At 38.3% G+C, this 27389-nt stretch overlaps 1 protein-coding gene across 1 annotated transcript in view; it reads right to left on the reverse strand.

Moving 5' to 3' along the window:
* The window catches only part of TENM1 (teneurin transmembrane protein 1), a 768359-nt gene that overhangs the window by 267515 nt on the left and 473455 nt on the right, over positions 1-27389 (reverse strand). Inside the window, exon 7 of the mRNA XM_043570666.1 lies at positions 10739-10891. Coding sequence (XP_043426601.1) covers positions 10739-10891 — 153 coding nt within the window. The remainder of the gene's footprint in view (positions 1-10738; positions 10892-27389) is intronic.

Raw genomic sequence — 27389 nt, forward strand, 5'->3', positions numbered from 1 at the left:
ATCACATCCTTCTGAACTTGGGGATGGTGGCAGGAGGGCTGGTCACAGCTCAATTTATCCAGCACCCCCTTTTGTATCTTAGAATGTAAGTGCCCAGAGAACGGAGCAGTCACGTCTGTCTAAATTCCTGCCATCTACCAACTGGGCATTTAATAAAGACGATTACATTATAAGCCACCTATCCCATAGTTGCGGGTAACAGTTGTATGTCTTCTTGAGCCAGGCCTCTGGAAAAAGAAACAGCCAGCATAGGCACCAGTTCTCATGGGCTGTCATATCAGTATAGCCTTTTTGATTTCTACCTTTAAGGAACCCAAAAACATCTTCAATAATATCAAATTTAAAATTCTTCCTGCAAGCAAAAGTCACTACAGAGCACTGCTAATAACAACAATAGTGATATTTATCATGATAGATAGTAGCATGTATTGAACACTTACTGTGTCTTCTTTTGGAACTCCTACCTCTCCCTTCTGCAATGTCAAAATGCCTCGCGCATACTCAGTGTGCCATAAAATTTGGTGCCTGAGTTTCTCTCTGAGGCTCCTTCTTCCTCTCTTCTCCTGTCAAGACTTTGGTCTTTCCTTACTGGCATCCTCAATGTCTCCCTCTCTACTGGTCTCTTGCTCTTTGTCTTCAAACAAGCACAAGTCTCTCTTTAAAAAAAAATAAGATGACCCAACTGCCCCTTCATCTTGTTATCATACTATTTATCTCCTTCCTTTCCTTGCCAAGCTGTCTCCATCTGCTGCCTCTATTGCTTCATTATCCATTTACCACTTAGGCTATTACCATCTGCATTTTCCCCCACTACTCTATTATTCCATTCTCCTAAATACGCACTCTTTAAGGTCAACGTGGATTGATTTTTTTCTTGTTTCTCAAGGTCCAGCTCAAACTGTTTCTATAATAACAATCATCTATTCATCTTTTTTCTTTTAAGCCTCTTAATTGCCTAACCATCTCATTTCTACTTCTGTACAATAGTTGGTTGCATGTGATTTTGCGCTGTGTGTGCATGTATGCATGTTTTGTCCCGCTCTCCTATTGAATAGGATCTTTCGCAAGGGCAAAAGCTATGCCTTCTGCTTCATTTGTGAACTTTCCACAGTCCTTAGTGCAGTGAAAATAGCATCTTGACTCATATAGCATTAAAAATCATGAGCTTCTATGTTTGTGAATACTAAGATCTCATTTTTTCTTCCCTTGATGTTATTTGAATGGAGAGTTTGGGGTGACCAAGAATCATTTCTCCTACAATCTAACTTTTATACGTTTATCCTTCCATCTCTCTGAACCACTGGTGATGGGAATACGGTGTCTGTGTACAGTTCTGGTTAAGATACCTTTGGTGGGATGTACAATGGACATAGGAAAAGGCAAGCAAAACGACTAAGGGAAAATAGAGCTACAAGAAGAGTTCAGAAGTAAAGCCAAAGGCTCAGAGTAGTAGAAAAGTGAAGACTAAAAAGGGATATGTTACTATCATCTACGGGATTGCAAAAGTTATACAAAGGGAAATGCAGACTTGTACGTCAAATCCTGCAACTCTAGGATTTTATTTTCAAAAGTAAATTATACATAGTAGAACCACCTTTGACTTCATGCAAAAGCTAGTAAATGTTTGAACTTACTCCAAAAATAATATAGGCTGAATGATATAAACAGATACTCAAGAGAATTAGATCTACACATGGTTTGTAAATTTCTATAATGCACTGTTTCTCCCCCTCCAAAACAAAGATGTTATAAAGATGTTATGGGAAGATCCCCTAGCTTTTGAAGGACTTTTCCAGGAGGATCAATCAGCCATTCCTAGAATACCACTTAGTGCCCCTGTCAGATGTATACTATTAGGCTAGAAGGACCACAGGGTAGACATATTCTGCACGGCATCACAGGAAAGGTGTGTATTAGTTAAACAAACAAAAGTAAAATGAGGATTAAAATGAAACAAGAATGAAACATTAAACATATATGACCAAGAACATTTAACATGAATTTTTTATATCGTAAATAAGTTTGCCTTTTAGCATAGTGAACCCTTTCCATAAATCTGTTTCAGAAGTCAGGTCTCCAGTATGCTTTAGAAAAGCTTTTGTTAAAACTGAAGTATATTGATAAAGTGATTTAATATAGTTGAAAACAAGCTGCAGCACTCTAGCTGGGCCCCCTGAAACCTTGTATTAGAGAAACATCTATATAGCATTATAGGAAACATTTACTGTAATTTGCCATCAATCTTTAAAAATAATAATGTTACGCTCCCAACATTGTTGTCTTTGTTAGTGCATTACTATTTTATTCATGTGGTTTGTTGTGCTTATATGAATTATTCCCAATTCCACCACAATGTCCTGGGCTCTAATATCCTTTAAGTAAAAGATACTGAAACTATGGGTTGACTCAAAGGGCAGCTGAGTGCATTTTAATATCCACATGTCCTATGAACCAATATTGAAGAACCACAGAATTATACTGCAGGACTGTGTTCCGTCTGAACGCACAGTGATTACCTGGGTGGGGTTGGTGCAGTTCTTTACTTTTGGACCACAAAATGAATCTTTACCTACTGACTGGGTCTGTGAAATAAATATCAAGTAAAATGATAAGTAAATTTCGAATTCAGGCTTTTATTCAAGGTCCACAATTGTCATTGAATAAATTGCCTCCAATATAAATATGCAGCAGGTAAAACAAAACATTCCAACCACAACAAACCCCAAAAAACAAGCAACACACACACACACCCTCTCCAGCTAGGTCTACAATCAAAGGAGGTCATGAAAAGTACATTTGTGCTGTTAACTTTCAATTCCCAAGGGGTAAGTATATATGTGAGTCTGTGTGTGTGCGCGCACACGTGTGCGCGCACGCACGCGTGCCCACTCTGCTTTAAGGAGGAGGGATAGTCTTGCTGAACCTAGACCTTTGGAGGGAAATGTAATATTTGCAAAGTACTCTTATCGAAAAGATATACATTTGACCACATGCATTCATGCATTAATCAAGACAGCTGTTAAACAATTGGCCTTGAGAAAAGAATTTTTAAAAGAAGAAAGAAAAGGCTCAAAGAAGGGTATTGAGCTAACACTAAGGAAAGACTGGATCCTCGTTTCAGCTCTGCCTGTAGTTCTGTCCATTATGCAAGCCCAGTTTCTTAACCTTCTTGTTTTTTCCTTTTCAAGTGTAAAACAAGGGTAACAATAGCTGCTACAGCATAAAACTGTTATGTGGAAAAAAGGCATTAAAGTATTTTGAAATTGTAAATGCTCTCTAAGTGCAGACTGTTATTGTTATGTACATGTCAAAAATCCAAACTTATAAGGCAGAAAACTGGGAATTAATTATTTGAATTACAACAGATTTCTCGGCAAGTACTTTAAATGGCAAAGTGGTTACAAATTTTACAGACGTGCATTTCAACCACTTTCCAAGAGTATACACCCCTTTTGCAAAAATAGGTCCACTTTACTTGGAATGGTTATTTGCTCTTCCTTAACTGCAGAATTCGAATTCACTGACACATAATGTACACAGCTGGAGGGAACCTTAGAGATAAGCCAGTCGTATGGAGCATCACCCCTTGTTTGTCAAAGTTTTAGCAGCTCGGAGGAGAATGGAGGACAAGGAAAGGAAAAGGAAAGACTAGGGGAGGTGTGGCAGGAATCTGACACCCCTCCCCCATTGTATCTAGAGAGATGTGCCTTTTATCTGTTTTACGTTTGTGCCTTCTGGGTAAGATTTAATTTGTAAAATGTGTTTCACTGCCCGCTATCTGTCCTCCACTCCCCAAAGGGTTTAAAGCTGAAGGAGAGTTGAATTTGCCACCCCACAGTACGGGTTCTTTGGCATAAGGATCATCTTGAAGAAACAGCAGACAGAAGCAGACAGAAGCAAACAGAAGTTACCCTTTTGTAAGGGACATTTACATTTATAAGGAAGTCTCCATCTGTAAGGGTGGCTCCCTCTCTGTACCAGAAAGATGTGCCTACATTTCTAGAAACTCTTACCAGTTGGAGGAGGCGGGGACTTAGATCTGTGTACCAACCATACTCTCGCTCACTGTGCTTTGCCTGACAGCCTCCCATACTTGGGCTCCCTATCCCCCAACATCTTTTGTCTTCAGCTGGAGATGGTATTTAAAGTGGTGGCCTGGGCCATTCCAGGAGTTCCTCAGTTCTCCTGGGTCTCTCTTGTGTACGCAGGGAGCATACATGTTATTAAACTTCTTTGTTTTTTCCCTCCTCCTGTTCATCTGGCTTTTTATTATAGCTGCAGGGGGGTGGTTGCCTCAGCCAAGAGCTTAGAAGGTTAGAGGAAAAATTATTTTTCAACCTATACAAAGCCAACTCCCTTATTTTTCTTTTTTAATGTTTATTTATTATTTTTGAGACAGAAAGAGAGACAGAGCATGAACGGGGGAGAGTCAGAGAGAGAGGGAGACACAGAATCTGAAGACAGCTCCAGGCTCTGAGCTGTCAGCACAGAGCCCGACGCGGGACTCGAACCCACGGACCGTGAGATCATGACCTGAGCTGAAGTCGGACACTTCACAGACTGAGCCACCCAGACGCCGCTCTCTTATTTTTCAAATAAGAAATTGGAGCCCAGGGAGGTGAAGCTATAGTCATTGCATGGTCTGGGTTAAAGCATCATCATGACAGGCTTAAGTTGTGCAATATCAATCAGCTATATGTTGTTAGGTCTTTTTTAAGTTTATTTATTTATTTTGAGAAAGACAAAGAGTAAGGATGAGCGGAGGAGGGACAGAGAGAGAGAGAGAGAGAGAGAGAGAGAGAGAGAGAATCCCAAGCAGGCTCGATGCGGTCAGTTCCAAGCCTGATGCAGGGCTCAATCTCACGAACTGTGAGATGATGACCTGAGCTGAAACCAAGAGTCAGATGCTCCACTGACTGAGCCACTCAGGCACCTCAGCTATATGTTGTTTGTATGGTCATATATTCAGCAGACACTGGACTAGAAAATACCTTTTTTTTCTTCACTTCAACTTTGTGGAGACAGATCTTGTAGAATGAATTTAAAAGAAATGCCACTTTCTCCCAAGGCCAGACTTTTGCAAAATCGTAAAGGAGATAAAGGCTGACGTGAGTGTTCTTTAGTTCTGTCCACCCACCCTTTTTGTTCCTGTGCTCTATGTTGGCATCCGACCTGCAGGAATTCAGTACCCTCCACTACTGGATAAACTTCCTCATTCAGATGGCTGCTGACGATGTTGGACTTGACCTCAGCCCCATGCTCCTGGAAAACTACTGGTTAAGAAATCCTCCCAATCATTTGGGTGCCTAGGTGGCTTAGTCGGTTAAGCATCCAACTCTTGATCTTGGTTCAGCTCACGATCTCATGATTTGTGAGACTGAGCTCCACGTTGGGCTCTGTGCTGACAGCGTGGAGTCTACTTTGGATTTTCTCTCTTCCTCTCTCTGCCCCTACCCCACTTGCTTTCTTTCTCTCTCTCTCGTATTCTCAAAATAAATAAAGAAGTATTAAAAAAAAAAAACCAGAGGGGCGCCTGGGTGGCGCAGTCGGTTAAGCGTCCGACTTCAGCCAGGTCACGATCTCGCGGCCCGTGAGTTCGAGCCCCGCGTCGGGCTCTGGGCTGATGGCTCAGAGCCTGGAGCCTGTTTCCGATTCTGTGTCTCCCTCTCTCTGCCCCTCCCCCGTTCATGCTCTGTCTCTGTCCCAAAAATAAATAAATGTTGAAAAAAAAATTAAAAAAAAAAAAAAAAAAAACCAGAAATCTTCCCAACTTTTTTTTTTCCAAAATCCTCTCACTCTTCTATGTTTTGGGAAATGGCTTACTGCAAAATAAACAAAAAACAAAAATAACTGCATTAGAAACCCTTTCCCATATGACTTATAGATTTGGCTCTGTCCACCCTTTCTCATGGCTCCCATAAGAACTGCATAAAACTCCTTTGTTTACCTGTAACAAGACAAAACACAGACCTTTCCCCTTTTGCTGGAACCTGCCAAAAGACCAAATACAGACTTTAAAAATTGCCTGTTCTTTGTCTCATAAATAATTAGCTGAGGTGAGAACTATTTGTTCTCCTTCAACTAGCTAGACACAGACATAAACATTTCCTGTTCAGGTGACTGACTGAGACTTCCTCAGAGTACAAAACAATCCCAACTATAAACCATCCCACATGTCCCTATCCACTCCTCCTATAGAAGTCCAAGGCAAAATCCACTTTGCTCACTCTGATCTTCCGATCTGGAATGCTTTCCCTATTGCAATAGCCTGAGTAAAATCAATTTCCCTACTTGTTTAGTTTTTGCCTTTGATACTTCCTTAGAAAACCTCTTTAGCAACTTATATGTTTAGTTTGTGTTACGTTATTTCAATAACAGATGAGAAAACAGAAGAGGTGGACTCAAATGTCGTCTGTGTGTTCTCTGTGAGTTCTTGATCCTTCTGGACCTCAGTTTCTTCATCTTTAAATAAAGACGTTGTATTTGATAATCTTTTAAGATTTTAACATTTCATACTAGTTGATAAATTACACTGTAATTATTTTTAGGTCAATTTATGGATGTCACATGACTCAGGTCTGGGACTAAGTCTTTAACTCTTTTCTATCCCCTGCTCTGTTTAAAGTAGTTGTTATGGGGTTCCTGGGCAGAGCAGCCAGTTAAGTGTCTGACGTCGGCTTAGATCGTAATCTCACGGTTCATGAGTTCAAGCCCCATGTTGGGGGCTCTGTGCTGACAGCTCATTAAAAAAAATAAAGTAGTTGTTACATAATGTTTATTAGTTAAAGACAAAGAGTTATGACTACTTTGTAAGTTTCTAAGGTAGTAGGGGCTTTCAATTCTATTAATGTTTATTGAACAACCGACAGCTGGTCTTTCTGGCAGATTGCAATATGTGGTTGTGACTTAAGTCTTCTTTTGGAAATTCCATTCAAATTATTCAATTAAGTTTCAAAAAGAAAATGTTAGCATACTAACTGTCTATAATCAAATATTCTTTTTTCTTTCATTTGGAAATCTAAGTAGTGAGAAAAGTCTTTAATCTCCTAAGGAGAAGCACATATATTTAACTACTGTTTATGGGGAACCAATTCCAGTAGAATTTGATTTTTTTTTCCGTGCCATTCTATTTGATTCATCACTTTGATGGTTAAGGTGATGATAATTACCAAATAATAGGTGCTAAATTGTTAAGAGAGATCAAGCTTTAAAAAGAGAAAATATCTAAATCCCAAGAAGGCCATCATCCATGGAAAAGCTGATACCAGTTTGAAAGCAGGATCTATAGTACCCAATAGGATGCCAATAAACTCAAGGTAATTTTCCAATCATTTGGTCATAATAATTACTGCTCAACTAAACAATGTGCCTGGCACTGCGCTATATGCTTTACAACCATTATCTCACTTATTCTTCACAACCAACTTTTGAGGCAGGTACTATTATTGTCATCCTTAGGTTGTAGATGAGGACACTAGTTCAGCAAGGTCGTGTCAATTCATTGCCTGACGTTGGAGAGCCAGTAAATGGCACGGTCAGTATTCAAAGCCAGGTCTGTCTGACTCCAGAGCCCAGGCTCTTAACCACAATGCTACAATGCCCAATCCTCTAGAGGAGTAAGGAAAACAATGCAAAAAGGATTATCTGGTTTTTAGTTTTATATTTTAATGTACAGAGCATCATTAAGACAAGCTTCTGTGACTGTATTTATGGGGTGTGTGATGTCTCGAAAATCATAAAAGGATACAGCTGACCAGTTGAAAATATCCTTATAGTATATTACATCTTCTGCAAGGTTTGGTTTAGTATACACATGGCATTATAAAACAGGGGCTATGTTTGTACTCAGTGAGTGATATGCAGTAAAGACCTAATATAGCTGAACTATGATGTGCAGTTACAGTTAGGGTTTTGTTCAGACTGCCATAAAAAGCCAGTTTAAGATAACAACTTGGGGCGCCTGGGTGGCGCAGTCGGTTAAGCGTCCGACTTCAGCCAGGTCACGATCTCGCGGTCCGTGAGTTCGAGCCCCGCGTCGGGCTCTGGGCTGACGGCTCAGAGCCTGGAGCCTGTTTCCGATTCTGTGTCTCCCTCTCTCTCTGCCCCTCCCCCATTCATGCTGTGTCTCTCTCTGTCCCAAAAATAAATAAACGTTGGAAAAAAAAAAAATTAAAAAAAAAAAAAAAAGATAACAACTTGGTGTATATGGCATCAACCCTTAATGATTTTTCTTAATAAAGTATTAAATTGAAATTGGTTTGGCCTGTTTGTTGTTATAATTGAGAAGAAACTTAAAAGAATTTTTCATTTATGAAACTTGTCACAACACATTAAAATACAGGTGTATAGAATTTCTCTAAAATGCATCATGAATAGACTCTGGGGCTTTGCTTTCACTGGGTAAAGTGTCTTTTGTGGTTTTCACATACATTTTGCGTGTGGATTTCAGTACAGTGTAGGAACAAGGCTCTGAAATCAGACCACCAGTTTCTAGCTCTGTAACCGTGGGCAAGTTACTTAACCTTTCTGTGTCTCTGTTTTTTTTCTTTGGAAAACGAGGACCATACTGTTACCTTCATGATATAACACCTGTTAAGTGGCTGGAGGAATTCTTGACACACGGTTAATTATTTAATAAATTTTAGTCACCATCATCAAACTATAGCTAACTCTTGAACAATGCTGCGGTTAGGGGCACCAATCCTCTCCCTCCCAAACTCCATGCAGTCAAAAATCCTTGTATAACTGGTGACTCCTCCAAAACTTAACTACTAATAGTCCACTGTTAGAAGGCTTACCAATAACATAACAGTTGATTAACACATATTTTGTATGTTACATGTAACATATACTGTATCCCTACGATAAAGTAAGCTAGAGAAAAAAACAAGTTGGTAAGAAAGTCATAAGGAAGAGAAAATACATTTACAGTACTGTGCTGTATTTATTTAAAAAGTCTGTATATAGGAGGATCTGCACGGTTCAAATCCATGTTGTTCAAGAGTCAACTGTACTTCGGGGAAGAGAATTACAGATATCTGAATTAGCATAAAAAACAAATATGCTCTGGTAACAACTATGTAATGACCTTCTGTCTTGCATGTTTCATGTCCCTCAAATAGATAATTCCTGATTTTCAAGTGTGAATGGCAAGAAATCCCAAAGGCACCAAATGGTGGCCCTTGCACTTGCAGGTATAAAGGAACAGTAGGAAAGAAAGTAAGAGAGAAAAAGTCCAAGTCCAAATGTACTCAGACCCTTTCCTCTGTCATCACTGACCCTTGTACTACCCTCAGCCCCTCTCAGCAGCAACAATGAAAATTGCTGTGAAAGGTCAGCCAAGGCTAGAGACAGTATTTCTAAACAAGACCGTAAAGCAAACTGCATTGTGAATTGAAAACTAGGACAAATCATAATGTTTTCCTGAAACCAAACCATGAATTTTTACTGAAGCATAGACCAAAGAAGAATTGCCCTTTAAAAAGCAAACAAAAACAAAACAGAGCAAACCCCACAAATAACCCCCCAAAATAAACGAAAAACAGAAATCAAGATGAGTAACTCAAACAACTACAAAACAAAATATCTTGTTTGCAACTAATCAAGCAAAATAAGACTGTCTTACCACCTCTATAAAATTGCAAGCTTCTTTTAAAAAATTTTTTTAAATGTTTATTTTTAAGAGAGAGACAGAAAGACAAAGCAGGAGTGGGGGAGGGACAGAGAGAGAGGGAGGCGCAGAATCTGAAGCAGGCTCCAGGCTCTGAGCTGTCAGCACAGAGCTCGACCTGGGGCTCGAACCCACAAACCGTGAGATCAAGACCCATGCTGAAGTTGGATGCTTAACCGACTGAGCCACCCAGGCACCCCTCAAATTGTAAGCTTCTTGGGGGTAGACTTTGGATCATTCATTCATTCATCTGTTTATATGTGATCTCCTAAAGATATTTAGGATTCTGCTGGCTACATGTTTTGTTTGCAATTTATGCTTTTGAAGGCCATCCTGAAATTTGACAGTGTTTGAGTCCTTGTGTGCTGAATCCTATTTCAAAAGAAATCGTCATACAAACTTTCGGTTATTTTCAATACTTGTATATTAAGACTAAGATCATTCAATGTGAATAAGATGCTGGGAATGTTGGTCCTGTGACATTTATTGTAAATAAGTCTGGTAGCTCAAGCTCATGTTGGTTAAATTTAACAATTCAGTACTCCCAGTGCTTTTTTCTTTTCTCCAACTATGAAGAATTTGTGTTCCCCAACAAGAAAAAAATTCATGTTCCCCCACTTTGACATAAACATTCACCCTTATATTAAGCATAAAAGGCTTTTTCTTATTATAAACAGAAGAAATTTCCATATACCCTTTGTAAAATGTTATATATAAATGCTGGGCTTGGACACAGAGAACTTAATCAAAATCCCATGTTGCTTCAGGGTAGTTATATGCGAAATGCAATTTCCATTGTATTGAAACCTCCATCCTGTAAATATTTATCTATTTTCAAAATTGCCTACATATTTGAAAAGTTTAATTGGTTTATACTCAAGGCACTAGAGAAAGGAAAATTTGCTTTCATAAGACATTTACATGTATTTATTCTGTCCACGTAGAGTACTTCTTTCGAGTGATCATGAAATTTAATGTGAAGTGAAACCATCCCAGCTTTAGCTCTAAAGACCGAATTAGAAGAAAAGTAATCAATAATCAATAAATCAATCATTTTGATCACTGTACCTTTTTTCTCTGATTTATCAGAAACTTTTCCTCCAATTGGAGAGTAAGTAGTATCCATGGATTCGGTCCCTCTGTTCCCTTTGCTAACTCCATTTTCATAGAGCTGTCCTTCAACTGGTTGCAGCTGCCAAGTCAGGCCGAACAAATGCACTGCTGCAAGAAAACAAGCCACACATGAACTTATTCCAGACTTGCTGACACGGTCCCTATACCAGCTGTCCCTTTCCACCTAAAAATGCCATGACCGGTTTCCTTTTAGGCCAACCAGCTTGCACGTTATACCTACGTTATACGTTTAGCTACTTTCCTAAGTAGCTATTGTTAAAGTTTTGAAGCTGTAGCTCTCCCGGTGTTAGACGTTGGAGTATTAGTTAAGCAACCACAATGGGACTGGACACTGCTCCTCAGCGTTGTTAGCCCTTCCTCTCCCATGTCCCTGAGTCGTGTAACTCTAGTTTGCATATGGAAACTGCAGAGTATCGCGAGAACATGGGAGGCCTTAGCTATGGCTCCGATTCAATTCAATGCAGCAAACGTTTCCTGAGTGCCCAGAATGCATAAAGTCGTATGATAGCTGCTGCAGATGTTAAAATATAGATGCCTATTAGGGTAGGAGTTGGAAGTAACACAAGTATAAAATAAGTATAAGATATGCAGAATAATTGACGTAATACAGGTTCAATTGCTATCAGAGGCTTAAAAAAATACCTGTGTTGATCAGAGTGCAGGAAAATGGGCACTCTCATATACTCTTCACGAGAGTATTACAAAAAAAACACCTTTGTGGAGAGTAATGTGGCACCATTTATCAAAAAACTTTAAAATTTGGCTTACCTTTTTAGCCCACAATTCCATTTCTATGAGTTAATTACGAATGTGTCCAAACTACAAGGCTATCCATTGTAACATTTAAAAGCTAGTAGAAAGTTATGATCAATCTAAATATTCATCAAACGAGATTAATGAAATAACTGATGATATTATAAATAATACAAGATTACATGGCTATTAAATCATGTTGGAGAGGACTATGAACTGGCATGGGAATAATTATGATGCATCAAATGAAAAACATCAGGCTACTAAACAGTACAAACAGTATGATCTATAATGCGTGTGTGCGTGTGGGTGTGTAGACATGTGGATGTCTGGATAGAGAGGGCTAGGAGAATATACAGCAACGTGTTCACAACATGGGGGCCTAGGGTGGATTTTAATTTTCTTCTTTGGGATTTCTGTCTTGTTGATAATTATTACAATGAATTATCAGTGATGTTTGCCATGCGGGAGAAAAGGAATTTTTGTTCTAAGAGAAAGGGTTTATTCTCTTGTTTCAAAGAAAACAATCCTTACAAAATATTGAAAAAAAAATAAAAGAAGTGGCTTATTGTCTGACTGCTGAGGCTAGGACTTCCAGTGCTAAGTAACAGTGGTTAGGGTGGACATCCCTGTCTTGTTCCTGAGCTTAGGGGAAAAGCTCTCCGTTTTTCCCCCATTGAGGATGTTATTAGCTGTGGGTTTTCCATATATGGCCTTTACTATGTTAAGGAACGTTGTCTCTAAATCTACTCTGTTGAGGGTTTTTTATCATGAATCGATGCTGTCCTTTGTCAAATGCTTTTTCTGCATCTATTGAAATGATCATATGGTTCTTTTCTTTTATTGATATGGTGTATCACGTTGATTGATTTGCGAATATTAGACCACCCTTGCAACCCAGGAATAAAATATCACCTCACAACTGTCAGAATGGCTAAAATCAACAACACAAGAAACAACAGGTGTTGTTGAGGATGTGGAGAAAGGGGAGCACTCTTGCACTGTTGGTGGGAATGAAAACTGGGGCAGCCACTCTGGAAAACAGTATGGAGGTTCCTCAAAGAGGTAAAAATAGAACTACCTCATGATCCAGCAATCGCACTACTGGGTATCTACCCAAAAAATACAAAAACACTAATCCAAAGGGACACATGCACCTCCATGTTTATAGCAGCAGTATCTACAATAGCCAAATTATGGAAACAGCCCAAGTGTCCATCGACTGATGAATGGATAAAGATGCGGTATACATATACAATGGAATGTTACTCAGCCATAAAAAAGAATGAATTTGGGGTGCCTGGGTGGCTCAGTCGAGCATCTGACTTTGGCTCAGGTCATGATCTCATGGTCTATGAGTTTGAGCCCCGCATCGGGCTCTGTGCTGACAGCACAGAGCCTGAAGCCTGCTTCAGATTGTCTCTCTCTCTCTCTTCCCCTCCCCCATTCACGCTCTGTCTCTCTCTCTCAAAAATAAATAAACATTAAAAAAAAAAGAATGAAATTTTGCCATTCACAATGACAGGGATGGAGCTATAGAGTATTATGCTAAGTGAAGTAAGTCAGAGAAAGACAAATCCCACATGATTTCTCTCATATGTGGAATTTAAGAAACAAAACAAACACACAAAGGAGAAAAAAGAGAGGGAGGCAGACCAAGAAAGACTCTTAAATATAGAACACAAACTGATGGTTACCAGAGAGAAGGTGGGTCGGGGAATGGGTTAAACAGGTGATAGGGATTAAGAAGGGCACGTGTGATGAACACAGGTGTTGTATGTTAAGTGTTGAATCACTAAATTGTACACCTGAAACTAGTATTACACTGTATGTTAACTAATTGGAATTAAAAGAAAAACTTAAAAAAAGAAGTGGTTTCAAGGAACAACAGATTAAAATTGGCTGGGCTGATCAGGGATGCTTTAATGAAGGAAGCAGGATTAGAGATGAGCCTTAAAGAATGTATAGAGCTTTGACAGCTGACAGTAATGGGTAGGGTGAGGGGGCAGGTTGAACAAAATATGACTTTGTAAAGCACAGGATGTATTTGAGGCAAAGAAAGTTGCTGGGGTTGGCTGGAGTATAGCTATGTATAGATGATAGTGGAAGTTAAGGCTGGAAGGGAGGATTAGGGCCATGTTGTGAGGATGTTGAATGCCACACTTAGATATTTGGGTTCAATTTATTAGGCAACAAGGAGACATTGCTATTTTCTGAGCAAATGAGCGTTATGATCAGTTTTCTTCAGGAAGATTAATTTGATAGCAATGGGGAAAACTGATGGCTTCTAGGTAAACAAACGATATCATCGGAGCAACCCTTTGTGGGAAGATAAATCCAATACTAGTGTGGAGAACGATGACTTGGGAGGCCTAAAGATTTGGCAAGAACACAAATTGGGATGACCACTGCAATAATCTAGGTGAGAAATAATGAGCGTCTCAATTAGGGCAGTGGCAGTGGGAATGCAAAGAAGGCAATTCCTTAAGGGGAAATTGCATAAACGTCATCTCAGGGTTTGGTAACAAGTTCTGTGTGTGCGTACATGTATGTTCACCGCACGCTCATGCACGCATGTAGGTATGCTGGGGGCAAAAATAGAAGAAAATGAGAGAAAGGGAGGAATACAACATAGTTAAGGTTTGAAGCCTGAGTAACTGAAAGCATAGAGCAATGATTAATAGAGTTAGGGGATTGTGCACTTAGCCCAGCACTAGCTACAAATAACTGGTGCTGGACATGTGTTTGTTGACTGATGACTAGTTGGTTTGGGGCAGGGTGGGGTGATGGGGGAAATATAATGAATGCATCTTTGGAGGTGCCGGCTTCCAGGGACCAATGGACTGTCCAGATAGAAATGTTCAACAAACGAGCTTTGGAGGTTTGAAGTTCTGGAGAAGTATTAAGGCTAGAACAAGACTGCGGAATCATATATGCACAGAGGCAATGGCTGACAATGTGAGAATGAATGAGGTCACTGAGGGCAGATAATGTTGGGAGAAAACAATAACTAGGACAGAAGCTGGGGAAATCTTTTTATCTGTTTTCTCATTGCAATTTTAAACAGCAACCAAATCTTACCAAAAGGAAAAAAAGTGGATCTGTTCATAATCCATCTAACATTTTTCTTTATGTTTCTAGGCAGAGTGAAAGGGGCTAATTTGTATGTCTAATACTCATAGATAGTATGTGGATTAGCAACCAAGAACAGGAAGTCTGGCCAGATAGCCTATTTAAGAATCATTTATCCACTTTTAGTTGGAGCTAGAGATTTCTAACACCTACCTTCTAATTTATCCTTAAAATTTTAAGCATTTAATTGGTTTCTACCCTTTTCTTTGGATTAAGGCCAGTGCTGCCTGATGAATTTCTCTTGCAATTATTGGAAACAATTGGAACTCAAATGATAGTGGTTCTGAGTAAGGTACAGTATGGCATGCTAATAAAGCTATATTAGTGACATTCCCCAGACTTCCTTGCCAAAAGACTCAAAGTATGGTTGGTTTAACATACTCCAATTAAAGGGGTTTATCAGTTTTTAAAGAAAATTTGCTCTACTCTGTCCCCCAAATAATTGGAAAATTATGGATATTAAAAGCTATACTGAAAATGTGTTTGATTCCCTTGGTTCAGTTACGTCTGTGAAATTAGATTGGCTATAAGGAACAAAAGGCATAGTGGTTTTCATTTTGAAGATCAAGCGGGATATTTTATATACTTTAAGTTAAGCCAGTTTCCTAAGGGCACTCAAAAATGACAGAGAAAATGCATGTGCTGAAAAATCACTTCAAAATAATAAGGCAAGGATTAATTTTTCACCATCAAATGAAATGGACTGCTAACAGTCAATCGAGACAGGCAAAGAAGTGTGGGCACATTTAGCAGAATACTCTTTGAGAGTGGCAAAGCTTTATCATTTTTTAAGTTTACTTTGTCTTTTCCAGGCAATAAGCTATTTGTAATGTATATTTGTATCAATACATAATGCAAGTGAACTTACTTGCTACAGATTAGGGGTACCATAGGGGTACTTTCCTCTCCTCCAAATGGGACTTCCATAAGCTGAGTTGTAGAAGGAAGTCAGAAAGTATGTACAGGGTAGACTAAGGTAACTAGGTAACTCTAGTCTTGGAGTTCTATTAGAAATAAATAATATTGTGTTCATACTAAGACCAATAAATAAAATCATGTTGATCTTTGCGACATACCAATACTCCACTAGAAAGATCCAGCACTACTTATTTTATGGGGATGTATTTGTTAATTCATTCAACAAATACTTTCTTTTTTTTTTTTTTTTTTTTTTTTTTTAAATTTTTTTTTTCAACGTTTATTTATTTTTGGGACAGAGAGAGACAGAGCATGAACGGGCGAGGGGCAGAGAGAGAGGGAGACACAGAATCAGAAACAGGCTCCAGGCTCTGAGCCATCAGCCCAGAGCCCGACGCGGGGCTCGAACTCGCGGACCGCGAGATCGTGACCTGGCTGAAGTCAGACGCTTAACCGACTGCGCCACCCAGGCGCCCCTCAACAAATACTTTCAAAGCATATGCTGGGCACATTGGGAATGTTGGAAATATAGGCAAAGGTAATAACAAAAATATTTAGCAGCCAGGACACCATAGGTACTGGCTGACCAATATGGAACAGGATCTAAAGAACCAATACAGCCTAATCAGGACACGCTGATTGCATATCAACCTTGGATGCAGGATGAGGATACAGAGCCCTTAGCTTCTCGTGGGTCCCCATTCAGATCTACGCTATGTATCTATAGCCACATTTTGGAGGCAAGTCTCCCAAGCCCTAGTATAAACATTACAAGCCAACTGGGTAGAATTAAGGGTATAAAAAGGTAATGAAAAACAGGCACTGTTTTTCTAAGTTTATAACAGTGAATACAATCTTTAAAAAACCTCTACATTCCCAGAACTCATATGAGAGGGTGGTGGGTTATGACATGCAGACAATGAATAAATATATGATATAATTAATATATAATAATATGATATATTAATATACCATAGCTGTGTAGAAACAAAGAAGCAAATAAATGGAATAATGTCAGGTAGTTATTGTAAAAGAAATAAGACTAGTCAAGGAAGGCTTCTCGGAGAAGGTAATATTTGAACCAAGTTCTGAATGAAGTGAAGCCATATGAATATTCAGTTAAAGAACCTTCCAGGAGGAAAGAATGGCAATTACACAAAACTCCGAAGTTTTGTATGAAATGTTTGAGAAACGCTAAGGAGGCCAGTATGAGTGGAGCTCAGTCAGGAAGAAGAGTGGTAGAGGGGCACCTGGGCGGCTCAGTCAGCTGAGTGTCTGATTCTCGATTTTGGCTCACGTTCTCACAGTCCGTGAGTTCAAGCCCTGCATCACTCTGTGCTGACCGTGCAGAGCCTGCTTGGGATTCTCTCTCTCACTCCCTCTCTCTGTCCCTCCCCCATGCATTCCCTGTCTCTCTCCCGCTCTCAAAATAAATAAACTTTTTTTAAAAAGGAAGAAGAGTGGTAGAAAACCTCTTAAACTGAAGGACTGCACCCATGATTATGCTAGATCTGTGCTCGAACCAACTTTACAAACTGGTCACTAATAAATCTTACAAGTGAATAGAAAGTGATAAAACTAAAATCATGCATACTGAAATATGCATTTTAAAATGAGCAATTCTAGTTATAGTAGACCTAATAGAAGTACTTGTGACCCCAAACTCAAAGTTATTTTTCATAAAGACATATATAAAAATATACATCCGCAATGGGTAGAGGCTGACACGACCCAGATCTTTCCAGGAGTACCAGTCCCATGTCGCACTTCGCTGAAATTCGGTGGCTGGACAGAATGTGCATGCCTATTCAGATATTCTGGGAATAATGTCATTTCAGCTGATTAAGAATGTGCTCCTAACAAATATTCCCTAGTGCCAAGCCCTGTACATTTTATAATCATTATCCTTCTTGGTTTATCCAGTTGCAAAGAGCTATGCTCTGAAATTATAAATTTATCACAAAGGTAACAAACGGAATATCTCACCCATCCCAATTGCCAAACTCAATCTTGGATCTCAAGGCAGGCTAACTTTATGAGAAGAAGCTCTTGCACATTTCTCTAGGCTGAAAGCTCTGAGTCTCTCAGTAGTTACTTCTCTGCTCTTTCTGTTAGGATGTTGGTCTTTCTTTCTCTTAAGTAAGACTGATGGTCTCTAGTTAAATATTTATAACTGATACTGCTTCCTCGTTCCATTTCCTTTCAAAAGGAAAAATATTCATGTATAATAGACAGACCATAGGAAAGCTTCAGAACTAGATGTAGGACATACGTGCTTAATTACCTAGGTCTGTATCATCCCACATGGCAGCCACTGGCCACATGGTCTATCAAGCATTTGAAATGTGGCTAGTCAGAGGCGAAGTGTTAGTACAAAAGAAAAATCAGAATATATCCAATTAATAATTTTATATGGATTACATATTGAAATGATATTATATATATACACATATATATATATATATCTGAGTAAATAAAAATTTTAATTATTCCCATCGGTTTCTTTTCACATCTTTAATGTGGTTACTACCAAATTTTAAATTACATAGGTGGTTTGCTTTGTATTTATATGGACAGTGCTGATCTTGACTATCTAGAACATTTCACGAAGAGAGATGATGTTTCTCTTTTAGCACCCTTCGTAAGGTCCACCATGTTATATTGAAGGTATTTATTTACATGTCTGCCTCATCATTATTAAAGTATTCAAAGGGCAGGATCCATGTCTTCTTAATTTTTCTCTCTGGTACCTAACTCCGTGTCTGGTAGTCAGGAGGTACTCTGCTTACACACCAATCTGACTATAAAGTGGTAAAAGGAGCTTTAGAAAGAAATTTTGTGATACTGATCAAAATTGAAATTGGGAATACTTTTTGACCAATGAATTCAACTTCCAGGAATCTACCAAAGAAATAATCACATATGTGCATAAAGGTGTATGTACAAGAAAAGTCAACATAGCATTGTTAATATAGTAAAATAAACAGAACTGCCAATATATCCATCTTGGAGAGAGTGGTATACTCATACTATGAAATCTTATGTAAGAATTAAAAGGACTGATACCAAGAGACTGTCAGATTGGAGGAAGCTAAGGAGACATGACAATTAAATGCAACGTGGGATCCTAGATAGGATCCTGGAACAGAACAAAAAAGGAAAAACTGGAGAAATCAGTATTATACTCTGAGTTAATAACATTATACCAATGTTAATCTCTTACTTTTCATAATTGTACTATGGTTATGCAAGACGTTAATACTGCCAGCGGAGTGACAGGTACACAGGAATTCGAGGAATTCGGCGCTACGTCTACAACTGTTCCGTAAGTCTAAATTTATTTTTTAAAAAATCCTAAAAAGAAAAAGAATTGATTCAGTGGTGTGCAGGAGCCAGTTTACACTGGTTTATAAAAGCCCACTGTGCACGTCTTCCCAATTCCACCTCCAATGACTTCACGTTGGTAGTTGAAATCGCCCATGGTGGGTTTATTAACACTCCCGGAACCAGCAAATGTTGCAGACCATTTTTTTTTTTTTTGCACAGAGAGCTGGCTGTTAAACATTTATCAGCACACCACTGGTTGAGCTCTATGTACCTACATGAAAAGAGCTCTAAGATTTGTATAAAAAACATTGGAGAACAATGCATGTCCAATGATCCTATTTAAGCAAAAAAAAAAAAAATGTATCTCTTTATATGTAAATGCACACAAAGAACTGGGAGGATTGATACCAAACCATTGATCTTTAGAGTGGGGAGCTGGAACTTCAATATTTTCATGGTAATGTTAGAATGTTTTACAATGATAATGTATTCATGTATTGTTATATAATAAAAAACACTATGTGCTCAACAAACCTTTTTTTTTTAAAGCTGAATGAATAGATGCATTGTTTTATTCATTCTCTTTTATTACTATTTTCTATCTAAAGTAAAGCATTTGAAACCAATTCGAAGCAGAACAATTCAGCAATAAAATCTGAATAACCCTCAAACACATAAAGCAGATAAAACAGAACTCTTGATTGAAAGGGATTGGGAGTCCAGGGACAGCTGGGTGGCTCAGTCAGTTAAGCTTCCCTCTTCGGCTCAGGTCATGATCTTGCTGTCTGTGGGTTTGGGCCCCACATCAGGCTCTGTGCTGACAGCTCAGATCCTGGAGCCTGCTTCGGATTCTGTGTCTCCTTCTCTTTCTGCCCCTCATCTGCTCTCTCTCTCTCTCTCTCTCTCAAAAATAAACATTTAAAAAATTTAAAAAGCAAAGAAAGGGATTGGGGGTCCAAAAGAGTTGCCCAAAAGCTCCAAAGACATACTTTGAAGTCGACTGGTCAAAAAAATTATCCTCAAAATATCTGAATAAGAAAAGTTTGGGTGCTTGGAAGAACTTTTTTGACAGTTAAATTTATTGGGCTATCTTTACAATGCTATTGCCAGGATATGAAACCTTTCATATTATTCTGTATCTTTTGGTATTTTCTGTCCACTCTCTCATAGATAATATTAAAACCCACTTAATAACAGATAAATTGGTCTCTGATACTAAATACACAAGTAAACCTTGAAATCGCAGTGTGCGTGAGGAAAACACAACTTTGCTTTCAAGGAATTCATCTTGCATCTCAAAATGTACACATAGTCAGCTAAGGATGCTGTATTTATTTGTTGCAAGAAGCTTCTGGTGTTATTTTCTAAATCTACCAATAAACCTATTTAGAACATTTGAAACCTGTCTCACCAACAAAATCTTGTCCATCATAGATGATGTCATAAGTTTCAAATCGTGCCAAGATAAAAGCATGTAATATTTTTCAAGATAATTTGTTTTTCCTTTCTGTCAGAAAATATTTTCCCCACCAGTTCCCTTACATATCTTGCTTCATGTTCCTTTAGGCTAAGGAATGCTACTGCTTTTGCACTCGACTTCCAAAGCTTGTCAGAGCTACAGATCTACTTGTATGTTGAACAGTTCTCTTCCTGAAAAATATGCCAAGTACATTACCCAGATGGTGACCCCTGATGACTTCAGCCTTTCAAGTTAACTCCTATGGGAAACAATCTCGCCAGACCCATACTTCAGTGGACATCGTGTGAAGCGAGATGCTTCTGCAATAAGATCACTGCAAAAATGCTGCTTGAATTAAATGCAGTGACTGCTAACATTACAGAAACCAGGTTATCTTTCTATCTTAAAATAAATCCCATTTTCATTACATTAAACATCAAATTGGTATATGAGTGAACTATAGCCCTTTGATAAATTACCTTCAGATCTTGGTTTTATCCAGGTGATAACCAGATTACATGCAAGATTGAAACCCATTAGTTTTCGGGGAAGCATTTTTCAAGAACTAAATAAAGCAGTGCATGTTTATTTATGGTACCTTACTTTTGCCTCAGCAGTTTCATTCACGTTTTCTCTCTTTTTTCCTACGGTTGCACATATACGTTTTCTACTAAAAATACTATTTGTGCTTGCACTACATCATGAACATAAATAAAACATACTTAAATGTTCCTTTTCAAAGTAATTTGAATGGAGTCAATATGGCTTTGAGATCTCTTTCAAACACGTTTCAAAGCCTGAAAAGCTGTCGTGTTGGGGATGGGTAAAACTCCTTTTCAAAGAAACGACTTCACTAATTTAAACAAAAGAAGTAAAAAAAAAAAAAAAGAAAAAAAGTCATTTTTCCTTGAACCGGTTTACATAACACATTTTGCAAGTCTGCCATGGTAAAACAGTAAAATTAAACAACAAATAAAGAAAAGATTGCGATAGTATAATAGAGGCAACGAGGACACGTTTCTTGTTGATCCACATGTTTGAATCCGTACATTTCCTTTCCTAAATGAAATGCATTATTCTTTCTTGCAGCATACATTTTTTTTCCTTTTTTGCCTTAGTACGGTCCTGGTTTTATCCAGTATCGAGGCTAGAGAAGATTCTATCAAGGTAATAAATCATTTTAATATCCCAGTTCTATATTATATTATCTTAAAACTTTCATTTACTATGTATTTTATATTTTCCATTCACAGGCTGCAGCAATATTTATAAATAACATGTCTATTTGGGTACCTTATCACAGGTGTAATATATGATCTGCATTTGCAGCTGCATAACGGGCCCATCTGTGTATTCCTTATCAGACAGACACAATTATTTAGTGTTTTCATCTCAAGTCACAACACCAGTAAGTGCTCTTCATAACTCAAATCTTACTTACTTTTGTATTATCATTTGCTTTGTAGAGTCAAGAGGAGTAAGCGGCAGAATGACGGGAGAAATTTTTTTTCAAAAAATTCATCTAATGAATACTTCAGCAAAAATATCAATTTAACTAGGAATCAGCACTTTTTCATTCTCCTTTAAAATTTTCTTTTTCTTTCCATTTCCCTTCATTTTCTGCTCAGCAAATTCTCCCTTTCACTCTGGTCCAAATTATGCCTATTGCTTCATCATTATTGATGGCTAGTTTGAGTGCGTATTTGTAATTATATCCATATTCTTTTAAAAGGTCCAGAAAAAAACTGGTGAATATGGAGAACGAGAAATAGACTCACACGAAAGCCCTCTCCCCCTCTTACCCATTTGCCCTGTATGCATTTAAATTATAAAAATGGAAATACATTCACTGATTTATATCATCAACCCATGGTAGCTGATGCTTTAAAACTCACTTTTCCGGGGCACCCAGCTGGCTCAGTTGGTTGAGAGTCGCCTCTTGGTTTCAGCTCAGGTCATGTTCTCACAGTTTGTGAGAGCGAGCCCCAGGTCAGGCTCTGAGCTGACAGCGAGGAGCCTCCTTGGGATTCTCCCTCTCCCTCTCTCTCTCTCCCCCTCCCCTGCTTGCTCACGTGCACTCTCTCTCCCTTTCTGTCTCTAAAATAAATAAATAAACATTTTTTAAAAACCCTCACTTCTGATCTAGCATCATGTCATCATAGCCATAGGTATATGGTTTATGTGTTCATCTGCAAACTTTTAAATGTTGAAATTTTAAGACTCTTTCCATTTACTGGATTATTCACAGTTAGCATTAAAGAGCAGGGCTTATATGAGGTTGGGGAGCCAGGAGACATAAATGAGAACATGGAAAACAGATGAGTGGTAGAAAACTATAACTGGGTATGTAATCAAGACTTCTTAGCTGCCTTACACGATTTGATCAGATGAAAAGAAAACAGAGAATAAAGTGGAGAAGATTAAAATAACTCAGTTTGTTCTGGGTTTTCTGAGGTGGCACCAGGACAGTGTACTTCTGGAAAAGTTACCAATATTTGGGCTTGATTCATTACCAGGATCTTCATGCCTTCTCTTCCTTTCATGCAATAATTATTTGTTGGCTAATGACTATGTCATAGGTTCTGAAAATACAACAGTAACTGCTTGCTTACAAAACCCTTGCCCTCCTGGAGGTCACAGTCTATCTAAAGGGAGCCAGTTATCACGTGGTACTTAAGAGAAGGAGTCTGGAATGAAGGTGTCTGGCTTCAAATCCCAGCTCTGCTACAGTTATTATCAGAGTGACCTTGGGCAAATTATTTGATCCCTGTGTCTCAGTAGTCTCACCATAAAATGTGCATGATAATAGTACCTTCCCCATACAGTTCTTGTGAGGACCTTGTAGGTCAGTACATGTAATGTACCTAGAAAAATGGCTGGCACATTATAAATGCTCAATAAAAGTTAGTCATGAATATTACACCTGGTTAATTCTCCCCTCAAGCTAGCCTTTCCAAAACCACGTTGGAAGTGGAGAAAGGCAGAAGGTCATTTGCCCAATCGCACCCTCTGCCTTCTTGCCCAATTGCCCCCTCTGCTCTCCTGCCCTAGAAGAGGTCTGCATTTTTCTGGAGAGAGCAATCTAGAGGGACTCAGGTCTCTAAGAGAATTTCAGCAGCCATCTTCACACAGCTGCATAGCAGAATAAAATGAAAACAACACACCTCATGTAATTTCCTCATTCCAAACCCTCGACTTGATGTAGGGCATTCATTTCCCTCCTTTCCCTGCCTACATCCCCAAAGCTGCTCATTTCCTTGTCCCCATCATCATGATCACTGAGGTTTGGAAGCTGTAGATGTTGGGTTCTCTTGGTAAAAGGTTTCCAGAAATTAGAGCATCCCTAAGATTTGTAAAGTCATCATTCCTTATAGAGTGTACTTTCTACAAAGGTTAGCAGAAAGTGGTTAGACTCTTATTTTATGAAACATAACTGACAGTTCTCACATAGCCCTATTTTGTATGAAATGGGTCCCAAGGAAATTTTCAGCTGGGTTACCCAGTGCAAGTATGCATTCCTGGGTGATGGATTCAACTCTAGCAAATTGATCTGTGCAGGTAGGGGAATCTGTCTGGAATATAATAAAACCATGGTATGTGAGAGCTCAAAAAGACCACAGACCAGTATAGTTTAGAAAAAGAGGGAGTAACTATTTAGCGTGGAGAAGCCTGACAAACACTATCTCAGCCGAGTGACCAAGGTTAACATCATCAGTGACAGCACGTACATGATAGCATGTATCCTTGACATGATGTGATGATAATGGCACTTCTGTGGTCTTCCTCCATAACTCCAGTCTCAGCGTGAGAAAACTAGCAGAACTCAGATTGAGGGACAACCTGCAAAAAAAAGCTGACCAGTGCTACACAAAACTGTCAAGGTCATCTGGGACAGAAAACTGTCACATACTAGGGGAGGCTAGGGAAGCATGACTCTGAATGTAATTTCCTGTCCTGGATGGGATCCTGGAACAGAAAAAGGACATTGGGGAAGAACTGGTAAAGTCCAGACCAAGTGTCAAGTTCAGTTAATAATAATTACCAACGTTGGTTTCTTAGTTGTGACAAATGTGCCATGATGATACAGGAAGTCAATAATAGGAGAAGCCAGATGAGGAATATATGGGAATTCTCTGTACTATCTTTGCATCTTTCTGTAAATCTAAAAGCGTCCTAAAATTAAAATCTTATTTTGGAGGAGGAGAAGACCACATATCAACCATTTGGTTCAGCCTCCTCATGTTACAGAGGAGGAAACTGAAAACTAAAGAGAGGAAGTGCTTGCCCAGGACACACAGAGACCAGCTTCTCTCGTATTCAGGACCAAGAGAAGATGTGATCCATTTCTCCTATCCAACGCCATTTAGTACTGGCATATTGGGCTAATGAGGCCAAAGTTACAGGTTCAATTTTCATGCCAACCAGTTATTTTTGCAGAGAGGAAAACTCTGCTCTTTGCCCACAAAGAGATTATTGAAACTACTTTTCTCTTTTCCATCCTAGGTAAGTGCATAGGAAAGAACTGGAAGCCCTGTAACAGCCCTCCATCAATTCAAAATACGTGAACATCAGCAGAGTCATCTTTTTATATGGACACTTTATTGGATTACTGGATCACATGTAACTGAAGCCATACATATGCTATATATTTTCTATTAGTTTTACAATCTCTTCCCTTTTTCATCCCAACCTTCTTAGCATTTGTGTTAAACCTGAAGACTTTGTTGTCCAAAGTCTTATTCTATCTTTGAAATAGAATCAAGTTTTGCTTTAAAGGAAAGGTAGACTATGGGAAACTTGCAGAATGTCATGTAACCCCTGAAAACAGGTCTACGATTTTTCTTAATATATCCTGAAATGTCTTTCCAGGATATCAGGAAATGTGGGAAAAGAATATGGCAGTCTCTCAGTTTTTAAATTTTTTCCTCATGGTTTAAAATTGTAATTTTGTCTCTTTTTTATTCATTGTTGAGATAAGTAGTTTATGTTAAAGTCTTTAATATATGAACATTTTTATAAACCAATCAATAAAGAGCAGCTGAACTTTCTAGTAGAAACATGGGCAAAAGACATCAATTGGCAATTCACAGAAGAGGAAATGCAAGTTAGCAGTGACATTTTAAAATGTTCACCCCTAGTGGTAATTTAAAAATGTAAGCTAAAATACTGAAATGTAACTTTGCCAATCAAAATGGCTTTTTTCCTTTACTTTTTTTTTTTTATAAACAATTATCAGAAGTTTTCAAGGGTTCAGGGAAATGAGCACTCTTGCACACTGCTGCTCAGAGTATAAATTATTACAAAATATTTGGGTAAATTAGTAATATATATCTAAAGTGTTGGAAATGTTTTTAGACATTTTGATCCAGCAATTCCATGTTTAAAAATTTATACAAGACAAGGATCTGAATAGATTTGAAAGCAACCATGTTCAACGTAATGTTGCATATATTAGCAAGATATTGAAAAGTATTTAAATGTCCAGCAAACATGGATTGATTAAATCAATAACTATTATATGTACAATAGAGGATAATGTCGCCATTAAAATAATGTTGTAGAAAAATATTAAGTAATAAATATATTCACAAAGTAGGTTATAAAACACTATTTATAATATGGGCTCATTATAGAGGCCATTTAGTGTAATAAGTGAGGGCACAGGCTCTTTTTGAAAAGTTAGACCTGAAGAGTGATGGCTTTTCCACTAACTCGCTGTGTGGTTTGGGGCAAACAGCTTGACCTCTTTGAGTGTCAGTTCCCTCATATATAAATTAAAAATAACAATACCTAATTTGAAAGATATTATGACTATGCCAAAGGGACCTATGTGACATCAAATACAAATCATGTCTATTTCTACAAATTAAGTGCCCACTTATTTTTTTAGTGTCACTACAGACTCACAGATTCTTTTTTTATTGTTCAGTGCTTAATCCATGACCATCACCGTTGTTTTTGAAGCTCAAATTCAGCCAGTGGGAGCTCCTTCAAATTGGTTTCTGTGTCATTTTGACATGTCTTTTTTCCAAACACAGTATGTTTCAGGCTTACCTTGCACTTACTTTCTCTGCCACAGACCTAGAAACAGTCATTTCTTCAAAAAGCTTTTAATAGAAAATGTATTTAAGAAACCTAAGTTTGGGTAAGATATGCTCATTACCACTGAGGTGCCTTTGTTTTTTTTAAGTTTATTTATTTATTTTGAGAGAGAGCAAGCATGAGCAGTGGAGGGGCAGAGAGACAGAGAGAGAGAGGATCCCAAGCAGGATCAGTGATGACAGCCCAGGGCTTGATCCCATGAAGTGAGAAGGGTGAGATCACGACCTGAGCTGAAATTGAGCCACCCAAGTGCCCTGAGATGTCACTGTTTTTAAGTCCTTGAAGGGCACAGAGTGAGGATATATACACATAGAACAAAACTTTTAGATTTTACTACCTGCTCTGTTAACATGTGTGTATGTGTGTGTATACACATACACGTATATATGTATACACACACACACACATATATGTCTATTTGTATATTTTTAAAAGAATGAGTTCATATTTATATCTCTAATACTAATTCAATATAGCAGAGTTCTTCTCATTCCACATTTTTATTTCCTTTTCCACACAGTGAACCCTGTTTTCAATAACATCAGTTTACTCACTTGCTTATCGTACAAGATGCGCAAAAGTATTAGAATTACTACACCAAGACCACTACCAGAACTAAACTCACTAAGGAAAATTCAAAGCCTGTGTTTTTTGTCCTTAAAATATGTCTTTCTGAGGGTATACACTTATGTTTTCAAAATGGTGGGTCTTCCTAATACACAAAGAAGTCTTCAAATTTGAGACAAAGAAGATCAAAAAAGAAAAAATCCCAAATAGAAAGATGGACAAAGACATGAACTGTATACAGTTCACAAAAAAGATCTTTAAACATATGAAAAGATATCCAGCTTCATTCATAACACAAAATAAAACTACGCTGAGATACCCTTTCTA

This window comes from Prionailurus bengalensis, chromosome X (assembly GCF_016509475.1).
Source record: "Prionailurus bengalensis isolate Pbe53 chromosome X, Fcat_Pben_1.1_paternal_pri, whole genome shotgun sequence".
NCBI classification, from domain to species: domain Eukaryota; kingdom Metazoa; phylum Chordata; class Mammalia; order Carnivora; family Felidae; genus Prionailurus; species Prionailurus bengalensis.